This window comes from Barbatula barbatula (assembly GCF_947034865.1).
Source record: "Barbatula barbatula genome assembly, chromosome: 10".
In the NCBI taxonomy this organism is placed as follows: domain Eukaryota; kingdom Metazoa; phylum Chordata; class Actinopteri; order Cypriniformes; family Nemacheilidae; genus Barbatula; species Barbatula barbatula.
The window spans coordinates 12,132,362-12,154,623 of record NC_136773.1 but is presented as its reverse complement, the minus strand read 5'-3'; the positions used below and the strand labels follow the sequence as shown (position 1 = coordinate 12,154,623).

The following is a 22,262-nucleotide window of genomic DNA, read 5'->3' as shown; positions in this document are numbered from 1 at the left end:
TTTGAATGGCACTATGAAACAGTCCGAGGTGTGTTCAGCATTACTAAAGAGGATTTTGTCCGTGTCTAAAGTAAATCACCGCTTCAAAATAAGAAATGTGTATGTGAGAAGAGATGAGTGTTCACAGTCTATGATCTAACTTCTGGTTATTTTTAAAGCTTTTATTAATCTTGACCTGCAGTTATAAAAGTTTGGTCTCCGGCAGCATCTTAACTAGGCTGTCACAATATACTGTTATTGACTGTAGCCATGATAATAAAAATAATTATCAATATCGTGTAAATACTACACATATGATAACATCTCATATAATGGAGTACTGCAGGGATGATGTATTTTTGGTTGAAAAAGCATTTGAACACTTCCAGTTTCATTGCCCCATAGTCTGTTTTTTTAATGGGTTTTTGGTTTAATGTCTAAAAGAAGGTCTAATTATTTTCACAATTTATTCTATGACATAAACACAGCAGTTGGAAGATTGACGTGTCTTAAAAACGATGTTTGAAAATACTTACTTTATTGTGAAATATCTTTGCTAGGATAACTACACTGTAAAACTTTGCTGTAATTTTGCAGTTACTTTTCCAGGAGCTTACTGTAGATTTCATTTACAACTTCGTTTGAACCATAATCTTACCTATTTCTTATATTTTCTTTCATGAAACAAGACTAAATATCTTAGGTCACTTTTCGTGTTATGTACATGTTTCGTAATTTAACAAGTTTTAAATATTTTTACTAGAAGACAAGACAAAAATGCTTAGGAAGAATAACATTTTTGCAGTATTGCTGTGCCAATTCCAGTAATGAGTCGGTCTCTTCTTGCTCATTTTGAATCTCAATAGCCGAAGTGTTTTAATTTTGGTTAAAGTTTAACTTTAATTGAAAACAGTACTAATAGGAAAGTAATTAAATCTAAAGTAACTGGGAAACCTACAGCAATGTTTTACAGTGTATGTAGTAAAAATCAGACGTCGTGACAGCCCTAATCCTTACAAAAATGAAATAAGTGACTGAAGTGATGTTTTTGTCCACTGGAAATGGAATGGCAGAGACATTTTTTGTGTTTCATCATCTGAAAGATCAGCATCAAGGTACAAACCTTTCAATAGATTTGCTGTCTTTCACAGCCTCTTTTAGTTTCAATCTTGAGAAGGAAAAACTTTCAGAAAACAAAACAACGATTGAAATAGTCTAACGGTGTATTCCTCAAAATACTATTTTAGGGCACATACGTAATTATTCATGTTTCTAATGTTAGAATATTGCAACACTCAATATCAAATATGACATTTTCTAGGTTCATTCGTCAACATTTGACTGACGCATGGTTTAAAAACAAGCCAGCTTTTATGTGTACCTTTAGAAGCAGACTTCACATAGGGAACGGGGCTATGCTAGAGTAGTTTTTGGAACAGAGCATTGTTTCAAAGGCAGATTAGTGGGTCGGTGCAGAACATAAGTAATATGAATGAGCCCAGTCTCTTTAAGATCCTAAACGCCCAAGTGGTCTGGCAGTTTATTTGGTTTATGGATGAAGAAAGCGAGGAAATAGCTGAAGGGTGTGAAATAAATCTCCTCTCAACAGAGGGAGCGTAAAAGTTTATGTATTAACAGCATGCTAATGTGCAACCTCGCCAGGACCACAAGCGCCGCACGGAAATGGAGAACAGGTCTCAAATGAAATTCACTCTTTGGGCTTGTAATTCATGCACGTGCTATAAAACCAAACACTCATTTCTGTTTATATTACACGCAATAAAATTATCATCAGAATATTAGCATTCGCAAGACTTACCTTTCACGTTTACCTTAGGTTTCATCTGCCACTTGAGGTTTGGCTTTTTAATGAAGATTGTATTTTACAGAAATGTCCAGGGTTAAGTTCAAATTGAGGTGAAATATTTTTGGTTGGAGATCACCACAACAAATTATTTCAGGTGGTCTTTTCAAGCAGAACAGTACAAAATCGTAATGCACTTACAATGAAAAACTTTTAACATTCACACGACACATGCAAGTCAAAATATTTTCTTTTCTTTGTTAAAATGTCTTTTAAAATACCATATAGATGTATAATCTTATGGGTTGCCATGTGGCACTTGACTCTTCAAAAAGGTAAAGATCCACCTGAATGAAGTGATATGCATGTGGATGTATGCATATACATGCACTATAGCCCCTGAATCATATCAGTCAACACAGCAAGTTATTGTCACGGCGATATCGTGAACTGCTGTGACCCTGTAAAGTGAAATGGATCCGTGGAATAAAAAGAGAAAGCGATTTAAAGTATTTAGCGATAAGCGCACAAAAGCCTTGGTGTCCTCCGTAATGCCTGACAGCCCCCTCTTTCATCGCCAATCCGTACGTCGTACGTTTTAGCTTTGTTCGAGTGTGGCTGATACGATAAGCGGAAAATCAAATCTTGAAAAGGTAGACAATAGCAATCTTTTGGTAAAGAAATTTCCATATTGATGCTTTTGAGCTTTTACAGCCATCTCCTGTAACCCCCGGGCCTTTCACCCGTTGTGGAGGGATGGGGGATTAATCGCAAACACTTTAACGGGGGCTTTTAGATGCTTTTAGCGGGTTCTTTGTGCTCGCAGTCATACTGAAGGGCCTCTCAGGGGTCCGTGGCAGCAGAAATGTTTTCTCATCTCTCCTAATGATGATGAAAGCTCAGATAATGACAGGCGGCTAATCAGCCGGAGAGCTATGGGAGCCCTAAATGAAGATGGGTAGAGGAGATGGAGGGCTTTATTTATATTTAATGATAGCAAAGATGATCTGTTTGATTGCAGGATTGTCTTACTAGAGAGAGTCTTTGTTGCTACGTCAGGTTAGCCTTAATTGCTTGCTGGTGGACTCTTACTTAGATTTATTTACAGATCGGTAAGGGTTTCTTTGTATGCTTTGTATAGTGTTTGGCTTCCTTCAGCTTTTTATAATTCGAACCGTTAGAGCCCAATAATGTCAGAGATATGCTCATTTGAGGGGTAAAGCATGTGGACTTGTACACTACTCACACACACTAATAATATACATTTGTATTAGGCCCTGTACCAGGCTGATCGACTGGGGGGACAATCAGATATTCTGGTTGCGAAAAATGTATCTACTTATATAATCATATTTTAAATTTTTGCTGATTAAATTGGCAGATCATTATATAATGCATGATATTTTCTAAGTTTACTTTTTTAATGGCAGGTTGACTTTTTTGGGGGGGCTCAAGGATAATGGGGATTCTCAAACTCCCCACTCCAGACCTGCCCCTGATTTGCATATGCGTTATGTACACATGAAATATATTATATTGTACATTAAATATGTCATTAATATATGTGTGTGTGTATAAAGGTATATATACATACGTTCACACACACATACAGTTTAATATAATATGTATTTATTCAGTATGTACTAATAGGAAATCATGTAGCACTTTCGGCTAAATTTTAAGTTGCGTTTATGGCATTTACCATACTCCATATCCCTCACTTTTCATCACCTAGTTCACCAATAAGATTGCAGCCTTTACAAATGCAATTAAGTGATAATTGAGGTGTGGACCGGTCTCACTGAAGACACATGGGCTCTGTTGGGACTTTATCTTGGTGTCCTTGCCTATGGATAAAAGTGTAAAGCGCTAAGGTTGCAGGATCAGTTACAAACAGCGCTGGCTTCAGGTTGACAGCAATTAATGTGATGTAAGTCTCATTAGGTGAGAAGCTAAAATGCCAAACAACTCCCTTTTTCCACCTTTTCCCTGCCTACCCTGAAGAATAACCATTTCTGTCGTGGGAATAGCAGTTTATAGTCGGGTACAGCTGAATGGCTTTTCTACCGTTTCTCATTTAGACAGGGGATTACTGTTTTAAACAATCTTTTGGCTCTCACACACAAACTGCAACACAGAATCATATGCAATACAATTACGTTTAGCACTTATGTTTATGTGGGTTGAAGTCAAAACTGACATTTCCCACAAAATTGGACCGAACAACTCCAAAAAGAGTTGACCATCTTGTCAAACAGTGTTTTTTATGTTAAGTATATGACCACTAATGGGTTTTGTTTATTAAAAAAAAGTTGGATCTTTGATCCATTTCCCATCTAAAAGCACACAAAACATCATCTTGATTTTAATTTGAGCTCCCTCTGCCCTTGGTTTGCCACATGAGACGTTTTAATTTGCTTTGCATTCACTAACCCAGTGAAACAAAATGTAAAAGGCTCTACGGGTGAACTCATTAAAGCTTGTTGGTCTCCAGCCCTACATTTCACCGCGACACGTGATGTGTTTGCCAATGAACAGATTTTCTTCAGACTGTATATGTTGCTGTCTGACAATTAATCAAATGTTCTTGTTTTTTTCTCCTCCACTTCTCATTAACCTCTCGCTCTCTGCTTCTCATTCTTTAAATCATCCCTTCTATCATTCAATACTCTCCATCTTTCTCTACATTCTCTCTATGCATTTACATTCTCTCTCTTCTCTCAGGAGCAGTCAAGGTTTCATGCATATGAAGCTGGCTCGGACCAAAGATAATAAGTATGTACTGGGCCAGAACAGCTGCCTGTTTGACAGCGTGCCTGAGATCATCCACTTTTACTCCAGTCGCAAACTGCCAATCAAAGGAGCCGAACACATGTCCCTGCTATACCCGGTGGCCATACGGACACTATAGTGATAGTGAATATATAGTGTACAGCGAACGCAGCCATTCCTAAATGCTTAACCAACACTGCAGAATGTGTCATTGAATGAGGAACACGATTGTCTTCATCATTTTTCATTGTAGGTCATATAAGCTTGTTATAAACGTGAAGTCTTTGCTCATTTGGCTGATCAAGCATTTATAAATGGCTGCATAAGACCATCAATAAACTAAAGTGCTACTGAAGTCCCAAAGGCAAAAAGGGAGATTTCTGGAAAGCCTAATTCGTCTCGCCCGAGCTCAATGGACTAATGGAGCAGAACTGACCACCATACGGAAGAAAATGACTTCTCTGCAGCATTAGCTACTCGAACATGCCTTCTCCCTGATCCCAGACCTGCTCTCTCCCTCTTTTTTTCACATAAGTGGATCTTTAGTCTTAGACCTGCACCCCCACACTTTATCAAATGTCATCTCTGCTGTTACATACTGTAAAACATGTCATGTCATCTTCATGGAAATATCAGTTTCTTTTCATATTTGGATGATGTCTCACAACTGATTTGTGACCGGTTTGTTTATTCTAACAATTTGTAAATCTCAAAACACAAACGATTGTGTCCTTGAGTTTGAAAATTGTTTTCCTGGCATTTAAGTAAAAATCTGAAATATTATAAATATGCGTTATAATACAGTACTATACATACTGTATTTTAATGCATTCACATTGGGCTGGTTATGTTTTGGTGTAATATTCAGTCATTAAAAAAATTCAGAAGAGATTTACAAATTGGTCTGAATGATTCCTTAAGAAATCTCAAGAAATCTTAAAATGATACATCCAGACGACTGGAAAGGTCATGGGAAAATCTAAGGTGTAAAATGTGGGAACCTTTTAAGGTGCAAAACACTTCACAGTCCCTTTCTATGGAACTGAACAAATTTCACTTTAATTCTCAGAATCTCATGTCATATTAATGAGCCATTCAGGCCCGGTAAAATCATTGAATATCATTATCTTAAAACAATACAGAAAAAGTTAAATAAGACTGAAACTAGGTCACTATTCAAGTTAGACATACAATACAATTGTTCATTGAACAGAGAAGTCCTGACTGAATTGAAGTCATAACTGTTGCTATGTATTTCTGATCTTAGTGACATTTTTAAAAAATAACTACGACAGAGTTTAAGTAGACCCTTAAAATTGCAAAAAACAAGACGAATGTGCTGGTTAAAGACTGTATGGATGGGAAGAGATGCGATTTAAGAGTATCGTATAATATAGTGGATGCTTGATCTATGCCACCCTACTGGGGAAGGAACCGGATCGCAGTGTACTGCGTGTTTCTCAAGCTTGAAAAAGGACCTTTTAATTTAAAGAAAAAAATGAGTCACTTTATACTCCATCAGAGATGATCTCGAATAAAGGGAATGAGATATGCCTGTATTGTCTACCTCAGAAAATCAATCCATCCACTGATCAATAAGGTACAATAACGGTGCAGATATCGATTCGTTTGATTCTGCCCATTCTGTCTCCACCAAATTTCTCCTTTTTGGTTTTAGAATAGCTTCTGTACCCGAACTCGATCAAAAGCTGTCCGTCATTTATATGGAAAGTCACACTGTAATTTTGTGATGCTAGTTACTTTTGTTGGTTAATGCCTTATACTGTTAATGCATGGTTTTGAAAAGAAAAGAAAAAAAAACAAGTATGTCAAACTGATTTGCAAACGTTCTGCTCTCAATGAATGTTTTGTGGCTGTAATTTATTATGGAGAAAAAAATAATACTGTTGCTGGTGTTTTAGTCCTAGGCAATGAAGACTATGAAGTTGTTCTCGGCCAGTGGATGTGTGTGTGTGTGTGTGCTGTATGTGTGTGATACTGGTGTGCCATATATCTGACCTTACTTTGGATTTGTCTCCCGTATAAAGACTAGTGCTCTGTTGGCCATGGAAACCATGATGGACCAATCTGATCCCTCACCTATCTACTCAACATATCACATATTTTTCCCATTTTCCAGCAGTCGTCAGTTCTTTTTTTTTTTTTTTTTAAAGACCCTTTCCTTCATGATACACTCATGAGCGCATTTGTGGTACAGACTTTCAGATGAAAGCTTTGTGTATTTAATTATTATCCTCATTACTTTATTCCTGTGGTGTGGACGCTTGCTGTTTTTGGTCATCTAGACTTTATTTTCCTGCATTTACTTTTCTTAATTGGTTCCTTTCGGACACATTGTTTTCTTAGCAAAATCTTTAAAGGAGCAGTTCACCTAAAAGAATCGTTCACTTTAACTTTTTGTTCTTTTATTGAAAAATAAACAATTTCGAAGCAGTAAATAGGACAAAAGAACCACTATAAAGTATAGAAAATATTATTTCCAGTGTGTAAAGGCTTCATACAGTAACGGTTAAACCAAAATGTATACGATTGTTGATGGCATATTAGTCCTGTGTATCATCCAAAACCTTGCATGTCCAAATTCACGTTTTTTCAGGAAATGGAAAAATCGCTGGAATTTTTTCAATGATTACATATTGTGTTTTCGAAGTTGACAAGCACTTTTGAATACTTTTATTGATGTTTGCTAAACCCAGTGACAAACATAAAGGGTGACTAATAAAGGTTTATGGCAAAAAAAAATGATCCACGAAATATGGAGATACAAAGTTCCACAAAGACTGCAGCCATATTCAATATACAGCACAACACAACATATCACAAAATAAAATCAATAGCTTTGGTATGTCATAAGATAATGCGATAACATAATTCCTATTTTATTTAGTGTACTGTTCCTTTAAAAGATTCCAAACCTAAATCTGATTTGCATTAAACCTGTATAAAGCTCTATTTGTTCTTACTGTTAAATCTGCCAGACATTGTTGAACCATCATTGGATTATGCCGAAATGTGAAACTATTAATGCCCTTGATAACATCTCATTGTTAATTGCACCTTCCAGTAATTGTCATTTTTCAAACAAACCTGAAGATAACAGCTCTCAACTGCTCCAGATCCAATTCCCTCAGTCTCAGGGGTTCGATGAAAAGGAGCATCGTATACGTGTCTTTCCTGGAAGTGCATTTGTGTTGCTGTAGAGACGGACCCGGAGGAGAGAGAGCGCAGGAGTGGCTGTTTTTAGATGGGTCGGTGCGGATGTCTGTCAATAAAAACAAGCAACCTTAAGCTTAAATAAGAAAGCAGCGAGTCCCGGTCAAGACTGAGGCGGTTGTGTGCTTCGGAGGGGAAGGGAATCATGTTTGCCTAAAGAGGGAAGATGAATGTACAATATTTATGACGGCCTGTTTGAGATAAATGAGGAGTGTGTACTGTACTGTATATGATCCAGAAGATAGTTTATGTTTTATAATTTATCAATGCATGACTGTAATGGCTTTCTTTGAGGGTGAATATAGATGGCTCCGAAAAGTATTTGGACACATTTTTGACTTTATTAAAAGTGGTGTTTATCAAGACCGCACAAGCAATTCCAAAACATTACATTTATTACAATGACCTTGCTTGGTTATGTGATGACAAAACACTTTGTTTGATCTTTCTCCATATAATGCTATGACATTGTAGATGAGACGTGAAGTGTCCAAATATTTTCCAAGTTCTCTGTATAAAAGAGATCGCAAATGCATAAACAAGTTTTAACGTAACATTTCGAATCGTTACAGGCAAAGATATATGACCAGGTATTTTAGACCGAGAGAAAGACGAAACCTATAGGAAATTAGAAGCCATGAAATGCTGAGAGATTGAGGAAGTAGTAGGAATGACTTAATGTTCAAATGAACGGATAGAAGACTGATATGAGGAGTGAAGGGTGAGGGAGGGGTAAGACCGAGTGAGAGAGGAGAAGAAAGCAGGAGACCAAATCTCTGTTGGCGTCATTGTTGTCAGCACGCTTCATTTCCACTTCACACCGTCTCTTTAGAGATCTGCATCTCTCCACCCATGTTGACAAGCGTCCTTGCAAAGAAGGTGTGTGAATGTGTGCGTGCACTGCCAGTTTCCGCTGTATCTGTTGTGTCTCAGCTGATTCTTTCATACTTTGGAGATTTGTGTGTTCTGTGTAAAATGAGTACATTTTCTTCCCGTGTATGCACTAACATAACATATCTGTACAGTACCTCTTCGCCAAATGTATATACTGAATGTAATGTTTGGGGACGTAGAGGCTTCGAGATTCTGACAAATAAAGTTTATGGGTCTAACTTAGCCAGGTGTTCTGTTTTCTGTGTGATATACTGTGATGTTTGTTATGGTATCTGGGGACGTAAACAACTAATTCTCTCTCATCTCATTAACTTGTGTCATTTGTCAGGCCGTCTCCTGTGTGTGTGATTATTATCTTTTATTTATTTTTAACAAACAAACAAAAACTATTACATGGGTATTGAAGCTTTTTAAACATAAACATTCTAGGGTTAAAATGTAGGCTTATGATGTATAATGTAATAAGAGCACAAAATGATAAAGGTTCCTAAAAGCAGTATAGAATAACCAGATTCTTTACATGACTTCATTTTCTCAAAACAATATTGAGCTTATCGTGTAATAATTGTTTACATTTTTTAATTATAAACTTACAGTTGCTACAAATGTATATCAATATACAGTCTACAGTAAGGTACTGTAACCGCTCAATATTATTTAAAGGTCCAGTGTGTCATTTTTTGAAGGATCTGAAATGCAATATAATATACATAACTATGTCTTCAGAGGTATATAGTATAAAGACCTAACCTAATGAAGCGTTATGTTTTTCTTTCCTTAGAATGAGATATTTCTGTCTACGACAAAGAAGCGAAAGTGTGACCACATCTTAGTTCTGTGTGAGCCACCGTAGTGCTTCAAACGGGAGGGGGAGGAGTGAGCCGTTTGTTGCAATAAATTTCACTGATTGGACCTTTAAGCAAAGAAAGAGATACTGAGTATTTGTATTGTCATTTAATGACGTTTTAGAATATGTACTAAGCTGCTTTTATGTTGTTCTTTCTGACTGTCAGGACAATGTCTTAAGTCGTAATACTCCATAATAATTCAATCTCAGACACGTTTGTCTCTCTCTTACATCACTATTATCTAACCCCCCTTTATGGTCCACATACGTTTTTTATCTGTATTCTTTCAAGTATTATTACTGTTCTACAGAATAGCATTTGGTATCGATGACCTTAAAACTCGCAAGTTTTGTGTTCGTTTGATGAATTTTGGTTTGTTTTTTACGTAAAGTCCTGAAATATAATGAAATGCCTGAAATATGGTGAATAAACTAGCCAGACTACTTAAATTGTGCTTTTTATGACGTCATATGCCCCAATAGATTTTTGTTATATGAAAAAAACAGCTTAGATTCAGCTTAACCTGCCCTTTTGGGTTCCAAACCGGATTGGAAGAAAATGAGGGTTAGTAGAATATTTTGAATTTTTTTGACATTGTAGTGAAATCTTGTCCTAATAACAGATGGTTGCTGGATATGTTCTCACTTTTCCGGTCAAGCATGGGTGCAGTATAAGTAACAAAAACTGCTGTGTACATTTATTGTGTCTATAAGGCAATACAAGTGCTGAAGACGTAATGAAATCCAGTCACACATGGTGAGTCTGTTTTTCCTTCATTCCTTTCTTCCTTTACACACAAAATGTTTCATGATACCAAAGAAGAACCTGAGTAAAGAACCTTTTACATCCAAAAAGCCTTTATTTTTTGTAGTGGAAACATGTTCTTTAGACTATTAGAAGGCAATAAAGAAAAGGTTCTTATAAGAACCTTGGAGTAAATGGTTCTTCTATGCATCGCTGTGAAGAACCTCTGTTGCAACTTTTGTTTAAAGTGTTCCTTCATTTTCATTCACTTTGTCTTTATTTTGCCTTTTCAATCCCTTCCTCGTTCATTTATTCCGCACACCTCTCTTCTTTCATTCTTTCCTATATTATTTCTTCTATCATTCCGTCCTTCATTTTCCCTCTTTTCATCCTTCCCATCCATCAGTTCAACCGTAAATACGCATTTAACATCGCAAATAATTCAGCACCCATTCAAAAATTTGCCTCATGAGTCACAATGGTTAAAAACTCTCTCCGCTTCCCTACATCTGTAGTTTGGGTATGATTCATTGACCAAATAAAATACAAAATGTAGGTCGTTTTTTTATACGGAAAAACATGTAAAATTTTCAAGGAAAACAGTGGGAAAATGTAATTATCCTTTGGTTAAAAGTGTCTGCCAAATGAATAAATGTTAATGAAAGCTAATATTTTAGGGTTTATTTCTGGCACCCCAGCTGGCAGAAAATTATTTTTTTAACAAGATTTCTTTTTTTACAGTCTGTTTTTGAAATACGGTCAAAAACTATAAAATTACAGAAAAAGTATATTCTTATATTCTATCATTTTACAAGGCGAAACATTTTTTTATGGTATATTTCTGTTTTTCCAGTAATGTTTTTTTTTTACAGAAATGAAAGACGACTCTGACTAATAGCGTTATCTCTTTCTTTTAGAAAAGCATTCCAATATATACTACGATAATACTGCTGCTTATTCTTCTGGTCACCATAATTGCGTGCATGCAATGTAATACCGTGACATCCCTACATCCCTACCTTGAGTCCTTTGCTTCCCTCTTCACTTCTATCTACCTTTCTGTTTTGTCTGTCTGTCAGACTTTTTGTTTCTGTCCTTTGCAGTCCGGTCACGTCTGACTGAAAGCAATTTCGGCGAGTCGACCTGATGCTATTAGCACACACTCCGGCCTATTGCAGTAGACATAGGGGGCAGCAGTTCCTCCTCGAGACAGTGAGCATCAGGATAGAAACAGCTACATTAAGTGGGCTTGTGGACAGCCTGCGGTCCAGTGTAGAGAAATCTGACTAAGCCAACATGAGCTTCTCCCGCCCAGCAAACCCTGGTTAAGAATTCATACTTCATTAACACGTAATCCAGGTTCCTCAACAGAGATGACAGCGTGTCTCTTTCAACAAGCACTGTGAGTGCAATTCAGTGTTTGTACACACACAGATTAATTATCATGGATAAGTGTTGTGTCTGATGTTCAGCACAAATACCATTATTATGTCATGCATTCATTATACAGTCTGATTATCTGCCTGTCAAGTGTTTATGTTGTTGTTGCAAATAACTCATCAATATGTATCAAGGGTCATGATCATGCAGGTTTTAAAGTACGGAACAGAACAGAAGTTGTAGTCTTTTCCGTATCGTGACGTACCAGAGAGCACAGGTACAGTACATCTGTAAGATGTCTGCTAAATATCTAGACATCTTCCACATGTACTGTATGTGTGCTATAAGACTTACAGGTTTTGGAGATACATATCCCAAATCTGAGATGAACACAGCATCAGATAACGTTTGACAGGATAAATACAGTAATTCTTCAATGTTACCCCAAAGTCTTCGTTTCACAATGAAACAATGTCCTCGCCTAGTTTACATGCAAATTTTGTGGCTTTGGTTTTGTCTGATTTGTTTACACTTGCATACAATGTACACAAAGTTTCAGGAAATTGCATGCAGGTGTGGGTGCACAGGTCCAGAATGGAGGCGGGCAGCTGTGTTTAAGGACTCGGCCAGCACAAAAGGTGACATCTGATTTACAAACCGCGTTATAAAAGTGAGGAGGGTAATTAGAGGCCATTGTGGAGGATTTAGAAAGGAGCCGAGAGAAAAGGAAGAACAGCATTTGTCTCTCTCAGCTGCCTCTAACAAAACCCGAAATGATTCGACAGATTTATTGTGAGCCTTTGTCATGTTGACAATAGGATAAGTGCAATGCTTCTAGCTAATAGCCACTTTCATACAGGACAGCCCTGTTCAAGTGCACCAGTCGAAAAGAAATGCTCATACCTTTGTTCCGTGATGAGCATTTCTAATGTACATGCATGACAGGGGTTGTGCGTGTTAATCACACTAAATGTTGAGAGTATGTGTGGGGGATACGGTTTTATTTTAAATTTCTATTAAACTCAAATTTTAAAGAAACATTTTGATTTAATATAAGTTTTAAATAATAGACTTTGTCTGTGTACTAATTGTAACTTTTTGAATTTGTTTGGCAGTTTTTCAGATAAATGTAACCAAAGTTTTAGGCGCAAGCAACAAATATATCACATAATGCCCAATTTCAATTCCATTAAGTGGTCGCATACCGCCACCCTGTGTTTAACTGCTAGAATTACAAGTAACCCCCTGACAATTCTATTATCTACCTCAACGCAAAAAAATAAATAATCCTTGAAATATTTCACAACTGAGAAAGGTTTAATCATTGAATCTAGAGTTTATTTGAGAAAGAGTAAAAAACAAGGCAGCCCTCTGTGTAAGGCAACAGTAAATGTTTAACAGTCGACTGCTGGCCTTGGTCCTTCTACAGTTTTTCAAGGCTCAGTCCAAACGTTCTCAAACTAGACTCCGCCTCCACCAGCAAATATGAGCTCCAGAGCTGCCTGTAGATCTCCATTTGTGGCTGCTAATGCACGCATGGCAAGTTGCTCATCCTGGATCCCCATATCCCTCAACTGTTGCATCTGAGACTGCCAGCGCCCCTACAACACAACCGGCAGGAAACACATTTTTGTTGAGGAAACATATACTCGATAAATGCATTGCAAATCAATTTACTGATATGATGATAGGCCTGTGTGTTTCTTTGCAGGTCACCTGTAGTGAGCTCACGCCAGAGGCCTGTAGAGCTTGCTGCAGTGCCTGACTAAGCAGATTGCTTGTGACGGGAGGCCCTGACGGTGACGGCCCAGTGGAGGACATTTCCTACATAATGCATAACAAATTTTTATTTTATATTGATCTGACCTTTATGGTCTTATTGAGACACAATGATTAACAGGCGTGTGTGTTTGAGAGTGTGTCACCTGAGCACCAAATGTGGGTGGGATTCCACTGCTCTCTGGTGTGCTTGCTAAAGCCAATGCCGATGCCAGCTCGCTCTGGGTGATGGGACGGGGTCCCATGGCTCCATTGTGACCCAGTGTCATCGGTCGGGACCCTGTAGATGACCTATGGTGTCTAGATGAGCCAGCTCTGCTTCCCTGAATTAAGGAAGATGTACAAAATTCATAACTGAAAACAGTATATTAAAGGGATAGTTCACCCAAAACTTTAAGTTCTGACTTTATTTACTCACACTTATGTAATTTCATACCTGTATAAAATAATTTGTTCTGATGACACAGAAAAATATATTTGGAAGAATTTGCAGTTCTACTTCTTTTCATTCCGGACCGCCATAGCGGTATCCAAGCATACCTAGTGGAGTCTTTCCTTGGTGCTCGTATCTTTGCCGAGTATATTTTTCAAAGTTGTCACCCTTTGACCATGATGCACAGGCGGACCACCGGTAAAAGCCCATCCATGTCAAGTCCGTTCTATTTCCTGTTCTCTTCTTTGCGGAACCAGCGAGAAGTTACAGCGTTTGTGATCTATAAATAAACTTGAGACGCTCGTTGGCGAGTATGCCGCGTTATTGTTTTTTGCGCGATTTGAACGCCTGGAAGGTAATTAAATGACTGCTTTATTGAAGCCTTGATGACGAGCTGCACGCTGTGCACTTCACATATGGAGATGGATGATGGTCACGACCGTTGTCTATCCTGTTTGGGACATCTTAAGCAAGCCCTTTCAGATCCTTGTCCTAAACTGAAGTGTAATGCCATTAGCAGTTCGCTAAGCTCGCCTTGCGCGTAGGAAGGATGGTTCCCTACCCCCAACTGGCTCAAAACCTTCCAAGCAGGTAGCTAAAAGAAGGATGGTGGAAGTTGATCCACCTACTAAGAAAACAAGGTGCCCTCTGCGTTGAGACTCAGGTTTCCAACCTGTTTTGTCGGGCTTCTAGTCAGGAAAATGAATTATGTGTTCCACAGTGTGGTGACTTTATTAAGGATTTGTCATTTGGCTTTAAGAGTGCATTGACTATGCAACCTGATAAGGTTACACGCATGCTTTCTAGTATGGCAGATGAAATATTTCAAGCCATTCCTTGGGTCTTCTGACACAGCTGAGAAAACAGGTGTGGTTAGCTCAGACTCCATTGCCAGAATCTGGTAAGAATATTTTGCGCCAACTTCCACTTGTTCCAGGAAAGGTGTTTGGTGCACAGGCCCAGGAGGTGCTAGATAGACATCTCAAGGCATTTGAAACACGTTTTTAAGGTAGCAAAATATATTTAGACGCACTGCTCCAAACTCAATATTCACACAGAGGCTTTTTATACCCATCAGCAGCGTAGTACTGGACTTGTGCAAGGTAGAATGCAGGTACCACCACAACAGTTCAGACCACTTCCCCGGTTTGATGCTCCAAGGCGCAATGTCACATCTAAGGCCCATCCCTCTACCACTGCTGGGCCCCGTCAGCATCGTTCCTGCTGGGAAGATGCTGGGAAGCAATGACATCAGACGGATGGCTGTTGGACAACCTGTCAACAGGGTACAAACTGCAGTTTCACCATCGACCACCCACGAATACAGGGGTCCGCTCTACGTTGGTGCGGAACCAAAGACAGGAACAGGCCATAGAAATTGTGCATGGCCCAGACCAGCTAAACAAATTTTTCTCCAGGTATTTCCTGATTCCAAAAAAGGATGGGGGTATTCAACCCATTTTAGATTTGAGGGACCTCAATGTCTTTCTGAAGCATCTACCTTTTCACATGCTTCGGATAGCAGATGTTCTACCAGTCTGAGCATTAGCTGTGAGAGCAGACAATGTCGTTGCAAATGCACATAGACACACTTGGTTTGAAGGTAAATTACAAGAAGAGTCTTCTGATTCCGTCCCAGACTGTCCAGTTCAATGGAATGAGGCTCAATTTGTGCGCCATCCTAGCTAATTTGACAGAGGTCAGGTCTCAGGCAATGACAAAGACAGTAGCAAAGTTTCGAATTTGGAGGCGCATATGCAGATTTTCTGCAACTGGCAGGTATGTTGGTGGCAGCAACACCTGTAGTACGTCTGGGAATGTTACACCACAGGCCATTTCAATGCTGGCTAAATTACAGACACCTATCAGCCATAACTCAAAACCATGTTTTGGTGGCTGTGACTCCAGCATGTGCTCACACTCTGTAGCACACAAAGATTTTCTCCCCAAAGGTGTGCACTTGGGAGTTCTTCCTGTAAAGAGAGAGGTTCTAACAACAGATGCATCCCTGCAAGCCTGGGGAGCTGTGTGGGGAATCAGAAAGTGAGAGGCGTGTGGCAGAGAATGTCTCAGCATATCAACGTCCTCTAAATGAAGGCAGTGTGGTTAGCACTGCTATATTTTCAACATCCTAGTAAGGCCAGACAATACCACATTGGTTTTTTACCTCAACCGTCAGGGAGGAACAAGATCTCAGAGCCTGTTAACATTGGCACACAGGCGATATCAAAAGCTATATATCTTTCCGGTCGTTACAATCAGATTGCAGACTCGCTATCGCAAGCCAGTCCCACACCATGGAACTGGCAGATTCACAGAGAAGTGATTCAGTCAATTTGGTACACCTAAGGCATGGCAGAGGTGGACTTATTTGCAGACAGACAGACAGACAGACAAACAAATGTGGTGTTCGAACAAGGACAAGCCGGAGGCACTAGCCCAGGATGCTTTGGCTCACAACTGGCAAAAATTTTGCTTGTATGCATTTACACCCCCCCATTACTATGAATGAAATTGCGACGAATCCAAAAGCTCCATTCTGGCCCAACAGGCCACGGTTTCACCTATTGTTACTTCTAGTGACAGGCAGGCCGTGCCCACTACCGATATGGCAAGATTTGTTATCCCAGATGGAGGGGATGTTGTTGCCGTTATGGGTATGGCCGTTAGGGGCAACCCAGGCTTACTGGAACGTTCACAAGGAGTGAAACACACACTACTGAATGCACATGCACCTTCTACACGTCAGGCATATGCAGATACATTTAGGGGTTTTTCTCAGTGGTGCGGAAAACGAAAAATGGAACCTTATGTTTGCACTATAAGTGACATCCTGGACTTTCTTCAGAGCCTCTTGGAGAAAGGTCTGTCTTTCTCTTCAATTAAAGTGTATGTGGCAGCATTGGCAGGGAACAGAGGACCTGTTGAGGGCACATCAATAGGAGTGCATCACTTAATCAAAACGTTTCTCAGAGGTACTAGTCGTCTTCGACCTAGCCGCAAGGCTGTTATTCCACAATGGGATCTGAATTTTGTTTTGAGTAGTCTCTCTTGTTCACCGTTTGAGCAATTATCTTTTGCAGCTATTAAGTGGCTTTAACTTAGATAGCTGTAGCTACTGCACGGCGTGTTGAAGAATTGCATGCCTTGTCAGTCAGCTTGCAGTGTTTGCATTGGGGGCCTGACTCTGAGTACACACAGCAGTGTCTGTTTTATGTGATACTTGTGAAATATTATAATATAAAATACAAATGATCCCTTTAATCTTTTGTGAATATACTTGTTGGAAGTAAAACCCTTGTGACAGCTTTGATATGCAGCATTCACTAGGTATGCTTGGATACCGCTCGGGCGGTCCGGAATGATAGGAAGTATCATGGGGGTTACATGGGTAACCATGGTTCTACGACTGAGTGGAGGACCGCCAGACTTCTGGTCACTCGGGTAGACGAGAATTGCCAGAGGACAGGCTTTTATAGGCAGTCCGCCTGTGTGTTGTTATGGTGACTTTGATATATATACTCTGCAAAGACACGAGCACCAATGAAAGACTCCAATAGGTATGCTTGGATACCCCTCTGGTGGTCCTCCACTCAGTCGTAGAACCATGGTTATCCATGAAACCCCCAGTTCTGGGACATCAATGACTGCCATAGTAGGAAGAACTGTGCCCCAGAACTGTTTGTTTTCCCAAATTCTTTAAAATATGTTTTATCTGTGATCAACAGAAAAAATACATTTTCAGTATTTTTTTCTACTATGGTAGTTGATGATATCCCAGAACTGAAAATTGCTAACATTCTTCCAAATATCATTTTTTGTGTTCAACAGAACAGAGAAATGTAAACAGGTTTGAAACAATCTGAGGGTAGAAATATTTGAAGAAATATTTAATTTTGGGTGAACTATCCCTTTAATATACAGTTTATAAAGAAAACTATAAAAAGGACATTTAAAATGTACTGTGCTATTTAGAAAACTCAGTTTTTTATAGTTTAATAGCCACTTTTGAATCAATACGATCACTCAAAATCTACACAACAAACTGATTAATAATCAACCAGATAAAATTATGGTATTAGGATTTTAACAAACTGTTAGGTGGATTTAACATTAGTCAGACTTACAGACTGGAAGTCTTCCTCATCATCAGACATTCCCTCAAAGAGAAAACCTCCTGTCACATGATCAAGACACAAAACCTTTATTATACCATCATATCACTTCACTTTCATATTAGATACTTGCATAAGTGCATATAATCAAAAAAATGTACGTATTTGCATTTTCTCTTTAAATAGGACATGAAAGTCATTATTGTTCATCTAAGAATTAAACCCCTTATATCTGACACAGAATTAACCAGAATCTAGTAAAAACTCTCTACTGTGCTGCTCATGAATTTTTTTTACTCTTAACAGATCTTTAACTTGTTTTTCTTTAGGCTTTTCTTGTCATTTCTTGGCATGGCTTAGAGAAACAAAGCTGTGCATTTCAAGTCACCTCGGTGGGTCTTTCTGGAAAATATCGAATCAAATACTATGAAATATGTTTGTTGGGTGTACCTGGCATTTCACTGTATGAACTGGCTGTAACATTACGGGATGAGCTGGCGCTGGGTTGGCTGGAGATGCTGCTTGTGACAGATCGCAGGACCAAGATGATAGCATTGACCAATGCCGGGTGAGAACTGATTAACCTGCGAGTCCATAAAAATCAAGGTTAAAGTATACACTTACAACTCACAAGTTACTTCTGTCGCAAGAAACATTTTGATTTACCTGTCCAGAAGGTTTGGGTCTGTAAACTGTACAAACAGATCTTTATCCTGAAGCACACCTGTGAAGAAATGAACTGATGAGAACGCATTTCTCATCTTCCAGGGGTCGGATCTTCTGATATTTGTTATGTAAACTCACCTAATGCAACAGGGTCTGAACTGAGTCCCGGCGAGGCCACTATAATCTGGTCCAAAGACTCCTTGTTTCTAAGCATCTTAAACACCTAAAATAAAATGGCCGTAATTTAACTGCATTATCTTAAATTGCTTAACATGTCATTTTCTGCTCTACAGAAATAAATACTGCGGCTTCGGTATGACATGAGGGTGAGACTACTGTACCGCATCTCTGTACGCTGCATTCGAGTGCAACGCTGCCTGCAGCATCCTGAATTCCCTCGCAGCCGCAGATCTGCTCACTGGCTCTTCATGAGATCAGGAGAAATATTTCAATTCACACCAGATTTTTCCCTTTGCAAACCATAAACCAAGTCTTGTGGTCAAGATAAGTTCAGCTCCCCAAACATACCAGGCTTGACCTCAGGTTCCGGCCACATCTTTTTTATTATATGTAATGTTGATCCACACTTTATGCCGTAGAAGTCTAACGGAAGTTCATCTTTGAGCAGGCAGCCACAATGCACAAACTCTGCAACAGTTGGAAACAGATAGTGATGTGATGTAGATAAACAATAGTGTTCCTGGGGACTGATGGTGCTGTACAAACCTATGAGCTCAGGGTCAGGCAGTGAGTCTGGTAACTGTGCTGAGATCAGCTGTTTGAGTGTTGACACCAGGTATTTGCTTGGATGGACGTCTCCAGGTTCAGTGTCTGGAAACTGGAACACCGACTTTGGTTTGTCACAAGGTTTCAGGGAGAGATGCCATGCTAAACTCTCCATTTCCTAAAAGAGAGTAAAGAAAGAAAAGCTTGTTTTGGGTGATTTAAGGACAGGCACGGATGTGGCTATCGACCGAACTGTCGTAGTTTTGCTCTCACTTTCAGTTCAACGTTAAATCCTGCACATAGAGGATCATAACATACCATTTGAATGTTTACTGTAAGTTAGCTATTTCGGGATATACAAAGCGATCATTGATCTCAGACACAATATATGTATTCTTATGACGATGACATTTAATATGAGACACTTAAACAAATAACTCACCGGTTTAATGTGATGGGATCGCAACCAGTGAGACAGCGCTTTGTCAACAACCGGGGCCGGATGTGACGTCACACAAGAGTCGTTCTTCCGTAAAGTGGATAGAGAAAACGTTGTTTTTATGTGTACGTCGTAAAATATAATGTAAGGAATGTGTACGAAATGGTTTTATATTTAAAAATAAGTTATGCGTGTTTTGTGTCATTTTAAAAGTCGTGATCTTAGTTGTGCTCTCGAGATGCGACTCGATAATGCGACTCGATAATGTCTTACTTAAAACGTTTTAATAAATTAGCCCTGCGTGTATATAAAATATATGTTTGATTATGTTTATAAATAAAATGGAAAACATACATCATACTAGAAGGGTGCGCATTTGTATGTCTGGGTGAAGTATCGCAAAATTGCATTTACGACGTAATTGACATGTTTTTCTGCACATTTATTCATGTGTTTGTTCGCTTAGTGTATTTTGTTAAATGCTGTGACGGATCTACTGTATTAAATTGTACGACAGCGTTTAAACTATAGACTGTGGTTTAAATACGTTAGCCGACTCCTCCCAGTGGCCATCCGTGGCACTGATTGCTTTATTTGTCAGGTGTGTGATGTGGCCTGTAGTAGCTTCAGTGAAGTACATCAAGAAATAAGAAATATGAGTAACAAAAGATGGGTTGCAAAGAAAGATAGAAATATAGATGGAAAGAAAGAAAGAAAGACAATAACAGAATAGTTTGCATATAATAATATGAAGAGTTTGGTTCCAAAATGAACTCAGAAATCATGTTTTTATATTGTGCAGTCCAATTGATGTAAAGCCATAACTCAAAAGACACAGACAACACAATAAAACAATAAAAACAATGTAACATAATAAAAAACCAAAAATTGTTTTAATTATCTCCTTTTGGAACCAAACTCTTCATACGCATGCGTACAACCATTTGTTTTCATATTTTCTCTGGATGTAACTAGTGTTGTGGACGTTGTGATGTGAAAGCTGCGGTTTGGTTCACTAAATGGTTAATAACTCCAGCAGCAGAACCGCTGGTGTGACGTCATCAGACTGGACAGATCGCAAGAATGATCTAGGAGTGGTTTCACTATCCGACCATTTTAACATAACGGTTTTATCATTCACCTTTACAAACAAACGCCACATCTTCACATATACAGACGAGGTGGCGGAATGACAGAATATAAAGTTTCTCGCGTTTCTTCCCGGATCTGATAGTCCTTTCTCCGCTGCTGGATGGCCGGTTCTTTGTCTTTAGTCTAACTTCTCATTGCTGGAATGGTAAGTTCATTAAAACGTGTCTTTTGAAATGAGTTTGATAGAAATGAAGATCCGGTTTATTGTCCGAATGGTTTAGTTGTGTGGAAACAGACACGCAAAATGAATCAATGAACCACCGCCGTGTTTCTAAACTGCTACAGGTTTTACAAAGAGAAAAATGCTCGCAGGTCTATTTAAACTAGACTGTAGGCAAACATCGAGTCTGTTCTTCCCTTTGTTGGAGATTTTTGTGGGATGCCAGGCAGCATACAGTGAAACAATATATCGAAGACATGAATGAATGAAACAAAGTGTTGATAACATCTACATCTCTCTGCCACATATATAATAATGGGCATACCTTACGAATGTTTGCACAGGGATTTAAAAGATGATTTATAAAAATAAGTTACTAGTTAAAGTTATGGTTTCACAAAATCCCCAAATAAGTCATGTTATTTCAAGTGGGTATGCTGTTTTGTTTAAAGTGTGCTTTGTCACCACTGCCCCAAGGCACCACACCCCTGCTTTAACCTGATGACTTGAACAGAGGGTCTGGATTAGTGCTCTCCCATATTAACTCCCACCTTTATTCTTCCACCACAAACAAATAAATAAATGAATACATTAATAATTAAAACCTATAAGAACCTATTAAAACCTATAAAAACTATTATAACATTACATCTGTAACGCATTAGGTCATGTCGGGAAGTTTAATTAGACAGGGTCTAGACAAACTCTTAAACTTGGAGACTGTGTGTTTTCACACCAATAATAAACTAATGTGCTCTTTGAACTCCACCAACACCTGAACTTTCTTTTTGTACCCCCAACCTCCCCAACAGAGGGTTTCAAACTGGGCTCGGTCTGTCGATAAAGCACTTGCGTGTGTCTGTGGGTTGTTTTAATTACATATACAACTTAATTAAAGGGATACATTTTACCCAAAAATGTCCGTCATCATATACTCACTCTCAAGTTGTTCCAATCCAAACCTGTATACATATTTTGTTCTGCTAAACACAAAGGAAGATATTTGGAAGAATGTCAGTAACCAAATAGATCTCATCCCCCATTCGCTGCCATAGTAGGGAAACTTGAGGGTTAGTAAATGATGACAGAATGTTCATATTTGGGTGTTCAACAGATTGAGCGGTTAATTGTTTGAGT

The 22,262-nt window shown here is 38.7% G+C and overlaps 3 protein-coding genes across 3 annotated transcripts in view; 2 read left to right on the top strand and 1 right to left on the bottom strand.

Moving 5' to 3' along the window:
* Positions 1 to 6,357, top strand: part of shf (Src homology 2 domain containing F) — a 98,742-nt gene extending 92,385 nt beyond the window's left edge. Inside the window, 1 exon segment of the mRNA XM_079465571.1 lies at positions 4,508 to 6,357. Within this exon segment, the coding sequence (XP_079321697.1) occupies positions 4,508 to 4,694 (187 nt within the window). The 3' untranslated portion in view covers positions 4,695 to 6,357.
* Positions 6,358 to 12,638: 6,281 nt separating this feature from the next.
* Positions 12,639 to 20,199, bottom strand: ubl7b (ubiquitin-like 7b (bone marrow stromal cell-derived)). The gene is made up of 11 exons (XM_079465202.1): positions 19,817 to 20,199; positions 19,375 to 19,552; positions 19,177 to 19,296; positions 18,990 to 19,072; positions 18,787 to 18,871; positions 18,649 to 18,706; positions 18,433 to 18,566; positions 17,995 to 18,044; positions 13,581 to 13,757; positions 13,372 to 13,479; positions 12,639 to 13,256 (listed from the first exon to the last, which is right to left on the bottom strand). Exons 2-11 carry the CDS (start codon positions 19,547 to 19,549, stop codon positions 13,116 to 13,118), a joined length of 1,131 nt encoding a protein of 376 aa, XP_079321328.1. The 5' UTR covers positions 19,550 to 19,552; positions 19,817 to 20,199; the 3' UTR covers positions 12,639 to 13,115.
* Positions 20,200 to 20,854: 655 nt separating this feature from the next.
* cd276 (CD276 molecule) overlaps positions 20,855 to 22,262 on the top strand; it is a 73,193-nt gene continuing 71,785 nt past the window's right edge. Inside the window, exon 1 of the mRNA XM_079466323.1 lies at positions 20,855 to 21,110. The gene's annotated coding sequence lies outside the window, so the exon portion shown is untranslated. The remainder of the gene's footprint in view (positions 21,111 to 22,262) is intronic.

What these genes read in the sequence shown, in the direction of transcription:
- ubl7b (XM_079465202.1), bottom strand. Translation starts at nt 19,549, where the DNA reads ATGGAGAGTTTAGCATGGCATCTCTCCCTGAAACCTTGTGACAAACCA. An exon ending in GCCTGACCCTGAGCTCATAG is followed by an intron (nt 19,297 to 19,374) that starts GTTTGTACAGCA and finishes CAACTGTTGCAG; the next exon opens with AGTTTGTGCATTGTGGCTGC. An exon ending in TTCATACAGTGAAATGCCAG is followed by an intron (nt 18,045 to 18,432) that starts GTACACCCAACA and finishes ATCATGTGACAG; the next exon opens with GAGGTTTTCTCTTTGAGGGA.